The 17,194-nt window shown below is 42.3% G+C and overlaps 2 protein-coding genes across 3 annotated transcripts in view; one reads left to right on the top strand and one right to left on the bottom strand.

The window, feature by feature from the left end:
- NDUFAF1 (NADH:ubiquinone oxidoreductase complex assembly factor 1) overlaps positions 1–11,593 on the top strand; it is a 34,675-nt gene extending 23,082 nt beyond the window's left edge. The window contains exon 6 of the transcript XR_004285785.1: positions 11,505–11,593. The gene's annotated coding sequence lies outside the window, so the exon portion shown is untranslated. The remainder of the gene's footprint in view (positions 1–11,504) is intronic.
- The window catches only part of NUSAP1 (nucleolar and spindle associated protein 1), a 34,426-nt gene that overhangs the window by 5,042 nt on the left and 12,190 nt on the right, over positions 1–17,194 (bottom strand). Inside the window, exons 3-7 of one of the 2 annotated variants that reach the window (XM_032343336.1) lie at positions 16,696–16,869; positions 15,837–15,993; positions 11,469–11,570; positions 6,909–7,018; positions 2,306–2,493 (exon numbers count right to left, since the gene is read on the bottom strand). In XM_032343336.1, coding sequence (XP_032199227.1) covers positions 2,306–2,493; positions 6,909–7,018; positions 11,469–11,570; positions 15,837–15,993; positions 16,696–16,869 — 731 coding nt within the window. The remainder of the gene's footprint in view (positions 1–2,305; positions 2,494–6,908; positions 7,019–11,468; positions 11,571–15,836; positions 15,994–16,695; positions 16,870–17,194) is intronic. The other variant, XM_032343337.1, reaches the window with a different exon arrangement.

The following is a 17,194-nucleotide window of genomic DNA, read 5'->3' as shown; positions in this document are numbered from 1 at the left end:
ACATTTTACAACACTTGATTTGTAAAATACAGTTTTGTATTCGCTGCTTTCCTTGCCTTGCCCAGTGACAGGACAAGGTAGAGCTCCAAGGGAATGCCTTTGGGGCTCAAATTACAGTTTAGGAGGTACTTCAACCACTCCCCCTTTTCTCCTCCTGGTGACTGCCTGTCAGGGAACAGGAGACTGCTATGCCAGATAAGTGATGGGGACAGTCTTCCTAGTAAATGGTCATTCATTTAAATGGTACATAACCCTGTTCTCCTGGCAAATTGCCATAAATTTATTCCACTGATTATGATGTATATTTCTTATGCATTTTAACATCTGAAATTGGGATGTGTTTCATAATTAGTAACACATGATAACTGGCAGTGGTTTTTTTCTTAGTGGTTCATAAAGTAATGATGAGTCTCCATTGATGGTGTCTTGAAGTCAGCGAAACTCAAGAAGGACAGATGTAAATATACACGATGGTGGTGGTGGTAGGTTAACAGAAGACAACTTCCAGACTTGCAACTAAGAGGTGGCAGTAATCCTGTATCAGCACCCCAAATTATGAGGTATCAGCATTACCTTTCGACCCAGTTAAGACAACTGCATGTTAGGAGAGGTGCCATGAAGTCCAGGCTGCTGTGAACACTACACTGGAGCAAGGACTCGCCCCGACCATGCTGTTCCTCAGTACTATTAAATACAGTCAGAACTGCCACGTAGAGGTAGCTCACATTCCACGCTAACTCAATAGGGTTCCAAACTTCAGGGCATTTTTAAGCTCTAAACACTACATCAGATAATTGCAGGTGTTGGGGAAGTGTCACCAGGTACCAACACTATTAAACGTTGCGAACACCCTTTAAAAAGGAGAGAATAGGGGCGCCTGGCTGGCTCAGTTGGTAAGCATGCAGCTCTTGACCTCAGAGTTGTGGGTTCGAACCCCACACCAGGTGTGGAGGTTACTTAAAAATAAAATTGGAGTGCCTAGGTGGCTCAGTGGGTTAAGCCTCTGCCTTTGGTTCAGGTCATGATCTCAGGGTCCTGGGATCAAGCCCTGCATCAGGCTCTCTGCTCAACAGGGAGCCTGCTTACTCCTCTCTCTCTGCCTACTTGTGATCTCTGTCTGTCCAATAAATAAATAAAATCTTAAAAAATAAATAAATAAAGGAGGCCTGAAGATCTTCATCTCTGGGAAAGTTAAAATGGGGACTACCGGGGGCGCCTGGGTGGCTCAGTGGTTAAGCCGCTGCCTTCGGCTCGGGTCATGATCTCGGGGTCCTGGGATCAAGCCCCGCATCGGGCTCTCTGCTCAGCAGGGAGCCTGCTTCCTCCTCTCTCTCTGCCTGCCTCTCTGCCTGCTTGTGATCTCTCTCTCTGTCAAATAAATAAATAAAATCTTAAAAAAAAAAAAAATGGGGACTACCGTGTGTCAGGGAAAGTACAAAAAGAAAACGGGTTTGTGGGGCACAGGGTAACTCACTGCAGTACCCAGTGGGTTACAAAAGTTACACTTTAGGTCTAATCAGTTATTTTCTGTAGGTATTTGGCTTCAACTCTACACTTAAGTCAATGGAAAAATTTCTCTTTACATGTCTTTATAGGCATACATTAAACTAATAAAATGAATATCCATATATACCTTCTATCTTTACTTACAAAGCCAATGTGAGCTTAGAGAAGTTTAAGAAAACCCAAGACAAATTTAAAGAAAAAAGAGCTTATAAAAACAAAAACCGCGCGCCTGGGTGGCTCAGTGGGTTAAGCCGCTGCCTTCGGCTCAGGTCATGATCTCAGGGTCCTGGGATCGAGTCCCGCATCGGGTTCTCTGCTCCGCGGGGAGCCTGCTTCCTCCTCTCTCTCTGCCTGCCTCTCTGCCTACTTGTGATCTCTCTGTGTCAAATGAATAAATAAAATCTTTAAAAAAAAAACAAAACAAAACAAAAAAAAAACCATCCACTTATTTACTCTCCATTCTTTTTTTATAATTTTTTTTTTTTTAATTTGACACACAGAGATCACAAGTAGGCAGAGAAGCAGGTAGAGGGAGAGAAGGGGGAGGAAGCAGGCTCCCTGCCAAGCAGAGAGCCCAACGCAGGGCTCGATCCCAGGACCCTGAGATCATGACCTGAGCCGCAGGCAGAGGCTTTAACCCACTGAGCCACCCAGGTGCCCTATTTACTCTCCATTCTAATCCCCTTTTGCCGCCTTCTTCATCAACTTTAAACATACTTGATGTCGCCCACCTGAAACGATCAGGAGGCAGTAAAGCTTTGAGACCTTGTACTCCATTACATATTGGAGCTCTTCTTACCTGACATTCATTTTAGTTGCTGAGAGCACAGAACGCTTGGCAGAGCCCTTCCCACACAAGGTGCTCCTGCCCGCAGCACCCAGTGGCTGGCCCTGCGAGCGGCGCTGGCTGGTGGGAGTGCAAGCCAAGGGGAGCCTTCCCCGGAGAGGAACTGGAGTCACCACTGCGCCCTTGGTGGCCGGCTGCTTCTGCAGAAAGACAACACACCATGTTCAAGTTGGGCTTCTTAGCACTGTCTCTAGAGCAGCTCCATTCATCCAGTTGTTCCATCCCCACTTTTTTTGTTGTTTGTTTTAATTATTTATCTGACATAAAGGGAGAGAGTAAGCAAAAGCAGGGGGAATGGAATGGCAGGCAGGGGAGAAGCAGGCTCCCCCGCTCAGCAAGGAGCCCGATATGGGGCTTGATCCCAGGACTGGGGATCATGACCTGAACTGAAGGCAGTCGCTTAACCAACTGAACTACCCAGGGGCCCCTTTGTTACCACTTTTAACCCCACCTGTTATCTTTCCTTCTCACCGCCTCATCCTCTTCCTCCCTGCCAGGTGGGCAGGGCAGTTGCTTGTACCTGTATCGCTATGGCGACCGAATCAGAAATAAATTCTGGTTGTGCTGAGTCCTGTGCTACAGAGAGCCTTTCCCAGCTGCCATGAACCCAGGTATTTTCTGACTAAAGAATGTGGCTTAAACGTGGTTAAGTTTCCTGTGGCCAGAAAGGAAGGATAAATAGCTTCTCTTGGATATAGTATCTTTGAGAATGTGAGAAGCAGTTTATTAAATACAAACTCAAAGAACCACCTATTATGTAATTAACACACAGAATCTACACATAATTTCACTCCTGTCCCCAAAGCACCACCCCCTAACGGGTTCTTAAAGTTCTTCAAAACAAAAAAAACAGAAACAAACAGAGGGAGGGAGGGAAACCCTCCCTTTGAAATGGCTGGGGAAGGTCCACCTAGGTTATCATTTTTTAGATATTACCAGAGCATAAAGAATAATGATGTCTATCACTGGTTTAAGCTCTTACAAGCAAAAATAAATACAACTTTGTGAAAGGACAACAGTGGTGCTGCTACTCCTGTCGACGAGGTGAAGCCAAAGACAGAAAAATTCTGATGATATCCTAGGAAATACAAGCACTCGAGAGAATTAAGTCAACTTCTCAACATATAAGCAGAAGAGATTCTAATGTGACACAAAGTTAAAACTTACTAAAATACTTAGTAAACACACATCTATACCATAAGGCCAGTGCCCAGGTTAGCTGTATTAAGCACATGGTTCTATTTAATCACACTTTTTATGTTGCCTTCTATCTTTCCCCCAAGATAATCACACTTTTTATGTTGCCTTCTATCTTTCCCCCAAGATTCCTACTTTCCATGCTGCGTCTCCTCAGAGTTCACTTGGTGTCAGGACCATCAGCTCTGCTTCTTTGTTCTGAACTACTTATAATGCAGAAATGAGTCTACTAGCCCTTACCCACCTGACTTTTTTTCAGGTAGAATATTAAGCCATTGGTTCTAGTAGTACTAACTTGTTTTGTTAGCAAATATGTAACCAATTCCTCTTTCTTTTAGCAATAAAAACCCCATTCAATCCTAACAAAGCAAAGAGGTCAATCATACCGTATTTGAAAAAAAAAAAAAAAAGAGTGGGTTAAGGATTAAATATAGGGGGAAAATAATAAAAAGAGTACAAACATAACTTATTTTTATGATCTTGGCAGAGGCAGGGTGTGACAAATAAAAAACGCAGACCCTTAAAAAGAACAGTTGGATAAATTTAAGAAAAAATCCTTCACAATCCTTCACAGTTGGATAAATTTAAGAAAAAATCCTTCACAAAAAATCCTTCACAATCCTTTTATACAATGGTATAAAAGATACCATTAATATAGTTAAAAGATAAACTGAAGGAAAGTATAATATAGAATATATAGCATTAATATAAATGGCTAACAGATGGGTAAAAACTAAGAAAAAATAAATTCATAAAAAATCCCAGTCAATTATATAAACATATGATCAAAGAAAGGTCAACTGGAATTTTTTCATATTACATTAATAAAGATTTTAAAAATTCATCATTCCCACTGTTGGCAAGATAAATAGGCATCTTGGGGCACGAGGTTACTGATGCTTGAAGAGGGCCATCTGGCAACTAAATCAAATAGGTCTCCCCTGACCGAACTGTAAAAATCAAGGAGAAACAGGTTGTGCCCAGGATGATTTTGTCTAGAATCTCTGCTTATTCGTTATTATCCAACACTGACCAATGATCAATCCCCAAACATGTCAACTGTCAAGAAAAACTTCCTATCAGCTACAGTGACATCACTATAATTATTTTTTATTTTCCAGTTTCCAAATAGATCATACCAAATAACCCATCTGAGAGATCTATTCCTTAATGGGGAAAGGGGATGAGATTTTAGAACTAAACTCATTCGGGGGGGGGGGGGTAGCTGTAAAAAATAAGATGACCTACTCATTTATTAAACACATCTTCAGGGCTACACTCAAGCTTAGGGTTGAGACACCTGTTCTGCCCTATTTTTTGCCTGGAAAACTGAATAACCCATATTATGTAGTATAGAAAACTTGTTCAATCAAGTATTTTAGTAGACTCGGCTTCATGGAAGGTGAGGAAATGCCTGCTTGTAGGCCTATGTGCAGCTAGCTCGTTCTCATGGAAAAACAAAAGCAAAAAACAAAACTAGAGGTCTACTTCCTGTAAATCATCAGCAAAAGCCAGGTATTCAACTGTCAATGTAGTGATACCTAGCCCTTGCTAATATTTAAGCAAGTGTTATTAGGGGCACACTGAATATCTCTTTGCCGATTTCCACACCCCGCTGTTGGATTAGTAGGCAGCAATGGAGGCCTTCCAATGCCATGGCTTGGCTTTGTCCCTGTTAGCTGGTTGGGAAATGCTAGGTTAGCAGTGGTTTTATAAAGAGTTCAAATGAATGTTATTCCTTTAGATTTAGCTTCTAGGGTGGCCTGCTTATCCCTCTCCTGCTCCCTGTGCTTGTGGTCCCTCTCTCACGGTCTCTCTGTCAAACAGATAAAATCTTTTTTTTTAAGATTTTATTTATCTATTTGACAGACAGAGATCACAAGTAGGCAGAGAGGCAGGCAGAGAGTGAGGGGGAAGCAGGCTCCCCACTGAGCAGAGATTCCGATGCAGGGCTTGGATGCAGGGCTTGATCCCAGGACCCTGAGATCATGAACTGAGCCGAAGGCAGAGGCTTAACCCACTGAGCCACCCAGGCACCCCGAAATAGATAAAATCTTAAAAAAAAAAAAAAAAAAAAAGAAAAAGAAATGTTGATTCAGCTTCTAAGAAGCTTATGGTGTTTTTTTTTGTTGTTGTTTTTAAATTATGTAGAACTTGTCACCTAGTGTGTTTCTGTGTTGGCATTTGTATCAGGAAACTGAAAACTCAACTGACTGATACAGCAGATACTGTCCCTGCTAACAGTGCTCATGTTCTGCCCCTTTCCAGTCAACTTTATACTGTTTTGTGTTGAAATACCAAAGACTGCCTCTAATTCCTCTTGAGAAATAAGCACATTGTAGGTATTAATGAAATTCTAAAATAAATGTTCCCCAGTCTTCTGTGTGGCTCCTCTTGACCACCGGAGACCACATAAAAGAGTAACAGGATATTATCAACTCACTGCTCTAAGTCAGCCTCAGGGCTGACTTCATCACCTTTTCTAACTCGAAGGGACCTTGAGTCCCCCAGCACCTGGACTAAAGGGACCGCAGGAGCTCAGTTACTAGGGAGGCCATAAGTAAGCCACGGCAACTCAGTCCTTTTTCCTTTACGTGAGAAACCGGGAATGAAAAGGCTTTCACCTGTAAATCAGTCCGTCCTCAACAAAAGTAATAAGCACAATGTGTGAGCGCTGAAAACAGAACAACTTACTGGTGTTTTGGAATTAGTTCTTTATAGTGAGTACTCCCGGTTTTATTCTGAGAGTTCTGAAAATTCTTATGGTGGGGGAAGAAATTTCTGATAATAAAGAAATATATTAAACTCAAATCCATTCCACTGGTAGAACAATAAAAAGCTGGCTGTATTAGCTAAGGTATTGACATGGAAATCAAACAGTTTGGGGCACCTGGTGGCTCAGCCGGTTGAGCATCTGCCTTTGGCTCAGGTCATGATCCTGGGGTCCTGGGATCAAGTCCTGCATTGGGCTCCCTGCTCAGCGTGGAACCTGCTTCTCCCTCTGTCACTCACCCTGCTTCTGCTTTCTTGTTCTCTCTCTCAAATAAATAAAAACTTTGACAAAAATAAAAACATAAAGTCAAATAGTTCAGTCCCATTAAGAACATAATTTGGGGGGCACCTGGGTGGCACATTAACTGAGCATGACTCTTGGTTTCAGCTTAAGTCATGATCTCCAAGTCCTGAGACCAGGCTCTGAGTTGGGCTCCATGCTCAGCGCTGAGTCTGCTTGGGATTCTCTTTCCCTCTCCTTCTACCCCTCCTGCTTGTGCTTGTTCTCTTTCTCAAATAAACAAATTTTAAAACAACTACAACAACAACAATAAAAAAAAAAACCCACATAATTTTATCAGCATACCTTCAGTTCATGAAATGCATTGTGTTCTTCAAAATTTTTCTTTTTTCTCTCAATATATTGATCGATGGACTCCATTTCCTTAAAACGAGCCTCATGAAGCTTCTTAAAGTCTAGAATGTTCCCCCAAATGTAACAATTAATAACAAGACAAATCCATTAATTCACCTTTCCTTGGTCTTTCTGTTAACACTTATTCTCTTCTCTGCATCCCTGACATTCAACTTCAACATCATCTTTGCTAAAACTTTAATTTCAAATCTTTCAGTTTTTGTAAACTCAGGGACAAAGTATATTTATCTTATTAACTATTCAACGTGTACTGCTCTCCTATGTCCATTTCATTGCTAACTGACAACTTGGTTTAATCCACAGAACAAGAAAAGAGTAAGATTTTTCATCTCCCCTCACCAGTTAATCAAATGGCCTTTACTTAATCATAAATATAACATTTTACAATGCTTAGAAAGCTTTATACCAAGGATTGGCAAACTTTTTCTGTTAAGGGTCAGACAGTAAATATTTTATTTAGTCTTTGTGGCCACATGGTATGATCTCTCTCTCTCTCTTTTTTTAAATATAATCTTTTAAAACTAAAAAACATTCTTAGCTTAAGGATTTTAAGACAGGCCAGGGCTGGCAGCAATTTGCCTGTCCCTGCTCTGTGCTATTCTGATTAAGAATATACTTGAGGGGGCGCCTGGGTGGCTCAGTGGGTTAAGCCGCTGCCTTCGGCTCAGGTCATGATCTCAGGGTCCTGGGATCGAGTCCCGCATCGGGTTCTCTGCTCAGCAGGGAGCCTGTTTCCTCCTCTCTCTCTCTCTCTGCCTGCCTCTCTGCCTACTTGTGATCTCTCTCTGTCAAATAAATAAATAAAATCTTTAAAAAAAAAAAAAAAAAAAAAAAGAATATACTTGAGGGGCCTAGCTGGTCAGTCAGAGGAGTACGTGACTCTTGATCTTGGGGTTGTGGGTTCAAACCCATGTTGGGTATAGAGATTACTTTAAAAAAATAACAAATATTAAAAAAATTTAAAAATTAAAATTCTAATTAACCATTAAGTATATATCTTTTTAAATATATTTTTTAAAGATTTTATTTATTTGACAGACAGAGACCACAAGTAGGCAGAGAGGCAGGCAGAGAGAGAGGGAGGAAGCAGGCTCCCTGCTGAGCAGAGAGCCCAATACAGGGCTCAATCCCAGGACCCCGAGACCATGACCTGAGCTGAAAGCAGAGGCCTTAACCCACTGAGCCACCTAGGAGCCCCAAGTATATATATTTCTAATATGTGCTGAGCAGCATTCTAAGTACTATAAATACACAATACCTCAACATGCTATGTACCACACAATAGATAACAAGCAATTACACTTTTAGATATGGAATCCCTTAAACTTATTACTGAAAAAAATTTAGGGGTGCCTAATTGGCTCAGTCAATAGAGCATTTGACTCTTGATCTTGGGATTGTGCATTCAAGCCCCAATTTGGAGGTAGAGATTACTTTAAAAATTTTAAGAAACATAATTACAAGGTGGAGATTGTACAACGTACTTTATAGACATTCATTTGCAGAGATTTACTGACTACCTGCCATGTGCTAGGTGCTATGCTAGGTCATCAGAGGTAGAAAACTAGTATCAATCTATATATAAACATATCTTGTTTTATGGCACTTTGAGATACTGTTTTTTTTTGTTTGTTTGTTTTTACAAATTGAAGGTTTCTCACAACCCTTTCAAGAGCCAGCTTTCTAACCGTACTGGCTCACTTCATGTCTCTGTATTACCTTTTGGTAATTACTGCAGAATTTTCAACTTTTTCATTATTGTTAAGTATTTGCTCTGGTGATCTGTGATCAGCAATCTTTGATTTTTATTATTGTAATTGTTTTGGGGCACCACAAGCAGTGCCCTGATAAGACCACAAACTTAAATGTTGTGTGTTCATCTGCTCCCACGGTGGCCTTGAGGTTTTCAGGTGAAATAGCCTCATTGCTGATACAGAGAAAGGCTGAGTGGCCTGGGTTAGAAGACCAAACCAGCCACAGCGTTCCCTTATACCAAATCCTAATCCAGAGCAAGTCCCTAATGCCTTTCCATTCTGTGAAGGCTAAGGAAGTTGGGGAAACTTCGGAAGAAAGACTGGAAGCTAGCAGAGGTCAGATTGTGAGGTTCATGTCTCTCCCAGGACACAGAAGTACAAAGTGAAGCAGCAAATGCTGATGTAGGAGCTGCAGCATATGAGCCAGGAGAGCTAGAGGAGTAATGGAGGCAGCAGCTGTATAAACACTAGAGTTTCAATGTAGCTGAGACAGCCTTCTATTTCCAGATGACCTCTAGAACTTTCACAGCTACAGAGAAGTCAATGTCTGGTTTCAAAGGACAGGCTGACTCTTGAGAGGGGCTAATGCAGCTGGTGACTTGAAGTTGAAGCCAATGCTCATTTACCGTCTGACAATCCTAGTGCCCTTAAGAATTATATAATGCACCTACTCTGCCTGTGCTCTAGAAATCAAATAACAAAGCTTGGAATGCACATGTTTACAACATAATTTACTGAATATTTTAAGCCCAATGTTGAGATCTACTGCTCAGAAAACAGATTACTTTCAAAATATGGCTGCTCATTGACAATGCACCTGGTGACCCCAGGGCTCAGTGGGAGATGTAGGAAATTAATGTTGTTTTTATGCTAACACAGCATCCGTTCTGCAGCCATGAATCAAGGAGTCATTTAGACTTTCAAGTCCTATTTGAGAAATAGACTTTGTAAGCTATAGCTGCCATGGACAGTAATTCCTTTAATGGGCCTGGGCAAAAGTGAAAACCTTCTGGAAATGGTGTGCCGATCTAGATGCCATTAAGAATATTTGTGATTCGGGGCACCTGGGTGGTGGGTTAAGGCCTCTGCCTTCGGCTCAGGTCATGATCCCAGGGTCCTGGGATCAAGCCCTGCATCGGGCTGTCTGCTCCGCGGAGAGCCTGCTTCCTCCTCTCTCTCTCTGCCTGCCTCTCTGCCTACTTGTGATCTCTGTCTGTCAAATAAATAAATAAAATCTTTAAGAAAAAAAAAAAAGAATATTTGTGATTCATGTCAAGAAACCAAGGGGTGCCTAGGTGGCTCAGTCAATTAAGCCTCTGCCTTCGGCTTGGGTCGTGATCTCAGGTCCTGGGATGGAGCCCCACATTGGGCTCTCTGCTCAGCAGGGAGTCTGCTTCCCCCTCTCTCTCTCTGCCTACTTGTGATCTCTGCCTGTCAAATAAATAAAATCTTAAAAAAAAAAAAGAGAGAGAGAGAGAAAAGGAAAGAAAGAAACCAAAATATCAGCACAAATAGAAGTTTGGAAGGAGCTGGGCACCTGGGTGGCTCAGTGGGTTAAGCCGCTGCCTTCGGTTCGGGTCATGATCTCAGGGTCCTGGGATCGAGTCCCGCATCGGGCTCTCTGCTCAGCAGGGAGCCTGCTTCTCTCTCTCTCTCTCTCTCTGCCTGCCTCTCTGTCTACTGTGATCTCTCTCTGTCAAATAAATAAATAAATAAAATCTTTAAAAAGAAGAAGTTTGGAAGGAGCTGATTCTAGACCTCAAGGATGACTCTGAGGAGCTCAAGACTTCAGTGGAGGAAGTAACTACAGATGTGGTGGGAAGAGCGAGAGAATTAGAATGAGAAGTGGAGCCTAAAGATGTGACTGACTTGGTGCCATCTCATGATACAACTCATGGATGAGGAGTTGCCTCTTACAGATGGGCAAAGACAGTGGTTTCTTGCGATGGAATCTACTCCTGGTGAAGACACTGTGAAGACTGTTGAAATGACAACAAAGGGTTTGGAATATTCTAGAATATTTAGAATAAACTCAGTTGATAAAGCGGCAGCAGGGTTTGAGAAGATGGACTCCAGTTTTGGATGAAGTTCTACTGGGAGTAAAATGTTATCAACAGTACTGCACTCTATAGAAAAATCATTTGTTAAAGGAAGTCAGTGGTTGGGGCAAACTTCACTGTGGCCTTGTTCTTAGAAACTGCTGTAGCCACCCCGACCTTCAGCAACCACTATCCATCTCCCTCATTCAGAGCCATTCACACTGAGGCAAGACCCTTGGTCAGCAAAAAGATGACCACTTTGCTGCAAGTTCACATGATGGCTAGCATTCTTTAGCAATGAATTATTTAATTAAAATATGTGCACTGTTCTTTGAGACGTAACACTTATCACACACTTAACAAACTATAGTACAGCATCTACAGAACTTTTCCATCCCGAGGACACAAACCCGTTGGATTCACTTTACTGCAGTGATGGCTTTAGGTGGGGATCTGGAACTGGAGGGCCAACTTCATCGACCTGACAAAATAGGTAGTATATGCACTCCCACTGGAAAGTGAGGAAGTGGGTTTACCGAGGCTAAGAGGCCCCTGGTCTCAGAGCTAGAAAACGAGAGAAGATGGAATGCAGGCCCAATTCCAGCATTCAGGCCTTCAGCTGTTCCTGCACACTGCGTATTCGGTGTTATCCCAAAGGCGCCAACTATTACTTTATTTCTGTGTGTGGTAAAACTTACTTGGAGTTGTGCTTATAGTTCTTTTGCTTTTTCCAGGTTTGGAAAACCCATCTGTGTAGAGAGACTTCTTTCCTTCTGAAGGTACCTTCGAATCTTCATTACCTAAATCGAAAGAAACAGAACTAATCAAAGATTTTGAAACAAGTTCTTCCTATTAAGAAACGTCTAGAAGCTGGGGGCATCTGGCTGGCTCAGTCAGAGTGTACGAGTCTTGATCTCAGGGTTGTAATTTCAACTCCCATGCTGGGTGTAGAGATCACTAAAATAAATAAAGCTTAAAAGAAAAAAAAAAAAAGGTCTCGGGATGCCTGGGTGGCTCAGTGGGTTAAAGCCTCTGCTATTGGCTCGGGTCATGGTCCCAGGGTCCTGGGACCGAGCCCCACATGGTGCTCTCTGCTCAGCAGGGAGCCTGCTTCCTCCTCTCTGCCTGCCTCTCTGCCTACTTGTGATCTCTGTCAAAAGGAAAAAAAAAAAAAAAAGGTCTAGAAGTTAACATGGCACTTTCATGTGATGGGGTATGCTAAGATGGTGGGGAAAATGAGCACAAAGAAGTAGTTGTAGCATCACTACAATTTTAGCTCATACACTTCAAGTAGGAAGAAATTTTATGCTTCCTTGTATAGAAGTTATGTAAATAGATCAGAAATTTAATGGGTGTCTGGGTGGCTCAGTGGGTTAAGCATCTGCATTCAACTCTGGTTATGATTCCAGGGTCCTGGGATTGAGGCTTGATTGGCCTCCCTGCTCAGTGCTGAGTCTGCTTCTCCCTCTGCTCATGCTCTCTCTCAAATAATTAATTAATTAATTAATAATTTAAGAAAACTTTTTCAAAACTTTTGCTATGAACAGATTATTGTAACTCGAACAGTAAAAATCCCACAATCTTGGGATGGCTGGCTGGTTCAGTTGGTAGAGTGTGTGACTCTTGATCTTAGGGTTGTAAGTTCAATCACCAAATTAGACAAATAGGTGTAGAGATTTCTTACAAATCAAATCTTAAAAACACACCCACACACATCCACACACAATCCCACCAGCCTAAGAAACATCCTTACCCATGAGCATTTCGGCCTATTTCCTTAGGTCCTCCTCTTCCCTACTAGTTTTTATTCTTTAAATCCTGTTGAAATCAGGGTGTATGTATTGGCCATTTTCCCTTCACTTATGACCACATTCTGTTATCTTTTCCAACTTGAAGCAATCTACTTAAAAATATCCAAATGGATTTTCAAGAACTACTACGTATAATCACGTCCCTCAGACAGGAGGTTTCCCAGTGCGTCCATAAGACATCAAAGAGTGCCGGGGTAGGGCAGGAGGGCCTGTAGAGGCTTTTGCTTGGAGCTGGCCTCTAAAACCAGAAAGGTAATGTTCCATGCATAACAGGATATTTATGGAGCCAGAGTCACTCCTCGCCAGATGGGGAAAAAAATGGGAAAAAAAAAAAAGGCACTTCACAAAGGGGCAACTTCTTAAGGTCATCACAAGCCACCACCTGTGCCTTCTGGGAGCAGTGACTGAGGATTACTCTGTGGGATCCTGCTGCACGTCCAGCATCTAAATCTAACCCTCAGCATTTACTAGACAAACCAAGGCCAAGGACCCAACAAAACTGGCTTGTATTAAAAAATGTAAACATCCAAAATTTTAAAAAATCCTCAAAGATTTGAAGATGTTCCAGATTAAAGTAGACTAAAGAGATACGACACTGAATTCCCAGAACCAAGATTTTCCTTTGCTTTAATGGGCATGACTAGAATAACTCATGAAACCTGAATGACGTCATCTCTAGAACAGAGTAGCAATTCTTGCACTTCTAGTCTCAAGATCATGTTAGACTTTTAGAGATTATGAAGGACTCCCCCTATTTTTGTTTACATTCTATCAGTATGTGCCAGTAGATATTACAGTTAAAACATTAAAAAATTTGATACACTAAAAAATGTACTTGTTATAGGTTAACAAAAACATTTATGAAAAATGGCTAATGGGGCGCCTGGGTGGCTCAGTGGATTAAGCCTCTGCCTTTGGCTCAGGTCATGGTCCCAGGGTCCTGGGATCGAGCCCCACATCAGGCTCTCTGCTCAGCAGGGAGCCTGCTTCCTCCTCTCTCTCTCTCTGCCTGCCTCTCTGCCTACTTGTGATCTCTGTCTGTCAAATAAATAAATAAATAATCTTAAAAAAAAAAGAAAAATGGCTAAAATTTCTAAGATAAAAATAGTGAGAAGATGGTATATTTTCACCATTTACCAAATGTCTGACTTAAAGACAGCTGGATTCTCTTATCTGCTTTTGCATACACTTTATTATGATGTATTTTTTTGTTTGAAGTACATGAAAACAAATCTTGCCACAAACAGGTGTTTGAAAGGGGAGAGTATTGTAATATTAAGCCTTTTCAGAGAACAGTGAATAGTCTTTTCTGATACAATGCTAAGTACCACTTGACAAACAGTAGTTTCTCCCCCCAACCCAAAGATTTTATTTATTTATTTGACAGAGAGAGATCACAAGCAGGTAGAGAGCAGGACCCCGGGATCATGACCTGAGCCGAAGGCAGAGTCTCAACCCACTGAGCTACCCAGGGACCCAACAACAGTAGTTTCTTAAAGGTTAGTTGCATACGTGGAATATGAACCCCTTCCAATGGGCTTTTTGTCCTCCATACACTTGTACAAGAAAATCCTGTGTTTGTTTTATTTTAAGCTCTAAGCCCAACGTGGGGCTTGAACTCACAACCCTGAGGATCAAGAGCTGCATGTTCTACCAACTTAGCCAGCCAGGCAGGTGCCCCTAAAGCCTAAAGGAACACTTTTCTGCATCTGACTCTCAGGGAACAAAATGTAGGTAATACCTACATGGATGCATATGTGTATAGAAATATAAATAGAGAAGGACCAAAGGAAATGCTGCAAAATGTTAACATTTTGGAGATCAAGAACATAGCAACACTTGGTACTGTTCTGAAATTATGTCAAAATAAAAAGTAAAAAAAAAAAAAAAAAAAAAAAAAAGCTCTTACCAGAAACTATGTGATCCCATTTTTGTTCTCCCTATAGCATGTGTTTCATTAGGGGAACTTAATGTGTTCCCCCGTTTCTCCATGCTCTTGAAACCAGGTCCTGCAGCTAAGTTTCCCTGACAAAACAATGGGGTGGATGCTGGTAATTCCACCCCTACTTCTGACTCTTGGTCACATTTCTTTATATCTTGCTCTAAATCATGATTTTAAACTGGGCTTAGGAGGCATATGCATCTTAATTCCCCAGGATGTTGATTAAAAAATTGCAGGCTTGGGGAGCCTGGGTGGCTCAGTGGGTTAGGCTCAGCCTCTGCCTTCAGCTCAGGTCATGATCCCAGGATTCTGGGATCAAGCCCCGCATCGGGCTCTCTGCTCAGCAGGGAGCCTGCTTCTCCCTCTCTCTCTCTGCCTGCCTCTGTGCCTATTGTGATCTCTGTCAAATAAATAAAATCTTAAAAAAAAAAAAAAAAAATTGCAGGCTCCCAGTCTCAGTCAGAATCAGCAGCTCTACCTCCAGGAACTGTCGACGTTTAGTAAGACAGTCCAAATTCTGGGGAAGGAAGAATGGGTCAGCATTAAAAATTCTGCATCACTGCATGGAGGCCATGGGAGTGGGTCACTTTCTTTCTCCCCCTCCATCAGGCCCTGCCCTGGGGCGCAGACAGGGCTGCTGTGGGGAAGTAAACATGAGACACCGCGCAGTGGGCAGGTTTCCTGGGCAAGGAACTCATGAAACCGCCAGTCCTGTTGGGTCTGGGGGATCTCAAGGCTTCTGGTCTCCTTGAAACAAACTTTTAGTTGACACAGTTTGGGGAAGAGATTTTTAGAAGGTTAAAAACTAAGGAAAGTATACATTTACCAAAATAAAAGCACCCCCCATCCCACCCACAAAAGGGATATTCTGCAGCTCCCCTTCAGGAGTCGTGGGGGGGAGCAGGCACGCACGCATCTCTGTGCACTGGTGTCTGGAGCAGGCCTGAAGGAGCTGGTGGGGAGGAGGAGAACCCACATTTTATCTGCATAGATATCAACTTGCCTAAACTTTCCAGCTACCACTATTACCCTGGTTTTTCCACAACAGTACTGAAGAGGACCTGATGGTCGACTGTGTTTAGTTTTCACTTCGGCTGTCACTGTAGAACACTTAGTTTTACAGCATGGTGTTCTGGTTTGAATTGTGTTCTTCAGAACGGTATATACAAGTCTTAACCTTTAGCGACCCTGACAGGACCTGAGGAAAAAGCATCTGGTTTGAGGTACTTTGTTAGGGCAGTCCTAGGAAATGAATGCACAGGGATACCCCTGGAATCTCAGGCTTTCGTTTTGGTTTTCCTTATTTGGCATACCATTTCTTCTTCTTTTTCCTGAGGAAACAGCATTCTCCTCTCCTTGGCTCTCATCTGGTGGTGAAGACACTTCTGCAACTGTTCTGAGATCCTGGTGTTCCTGCTTCTCTTGATTCTGGAATTCAGTGTGATCACTTACTTTTATCTCCGAATGATCCTGCCACAAGTATTAGAAGGGAAGAAAGGATTAAAATGATGAAAAGTCACCATTGCCTTCCAAAGATTGGCACCCACATTGGAAAGGGGCTAAAGGAAGAAAAGTAGGAGAGAATTAGATTTCTGAGTGGCAGAGCTGGGAAGAGGACCTACTAGGGCCTACTGAAAAGCTTAAATAGCAAGATAAGCTCTTCTAGGGGGTAAATGGATAGTCTAGTGGCTGAGGGACTCTATGGGGCTAGAAAATAAAAATTAGGACTATATCCTGTAAAGTTACATTTGAATGAGAGGATAAAAAGTAAAATCAGTGTCTTCTCCAAGTAACTGAGGGAAGGCTCTGGCTAATCCCAGGACCATTCTGCTAAATGACCAACAGAAGAGTGATCCCTAGGTCTGAGGCCAGTAGGAAAAAAAAAAAAAAAAAAGAATCCTACTAATGTTGGTTTCTCTTTCCTTCTTACCAGCCCTCACTTAGGGGAGCACTTCCCTCACTTTCCTATTTCCTCAACCCATACTGAATTTGTGCTTACTCCTCAGTGAGTACTTCCCACGTGCTGGCACCCAGGGTGTGACGACCGTCCAGACTTGGGTCTGTGCTTTCACGGAGCTCACAGCACAGAGTTTACAACCGTTTGGTATCATAAGGAAATTCAAATTCAATTTTGGCACAGGTGGTGGTCAGAATTTGCACATGTCCATTCACCTGGGTGTCAGGGTTCCTGAGGACTGTCCTGCACCTTCTCCTGGTTTTGGTGCCATGACCAAGCGGCTCCCTCTCAGTTTGTTCCTGGCCATGGCTCTGAAGCTCAGCCTCCTCACAGGATGATGCAGAGGTCTGACTTCCATCGTGGAAAGAAAGACATTCATCTGTCACGTCCTATTTTTAGAGTTACAGTGTTCAGGAAGAATCAGAATTTAAACTGAATAGAAAACATTTTCAAAAGGTAACTTTAAAACACTCTTGTACTAAAGTATAGGCCAGGACACGAATTTGAGAGCCTTTGGAAAGAAACAATCAGGGATGCCTGGGTGGCTCAGTAGGTTAGGCGTCTGCCTTTGGCTGAGGTCATGATCCCAGGGTCCTGAGATCGAGTCCTGTGTTGGGCCTGCTTCTCCTTCTTCCTGCCACTCTCCCCGCTTGTGCTCTTTCTCTCTGACAAATAAAGTTTTTTTTTTTTTAAGAATTTATTTATTTGACAGAG

This window comes from Mustela erminea, chromosome 5 (genome assembly GCF_009829155.1).
Source record: "Mustela erminea isolate mMusErm1 chromosome 5, mMusErm1.Pri, whole genome shotgun sequence".
Lineage (NCBI taxonomy): Eukaryota > Metazoa > Chordata > Mammalia > Carnivora > Mustelidae > Mustela > Mustela erminea.
The sequence above is the reverse complement of the archived record's forward strand: the minus strand, read 5'-3'. Positions and strand labels throughout refer to the sequence as shown.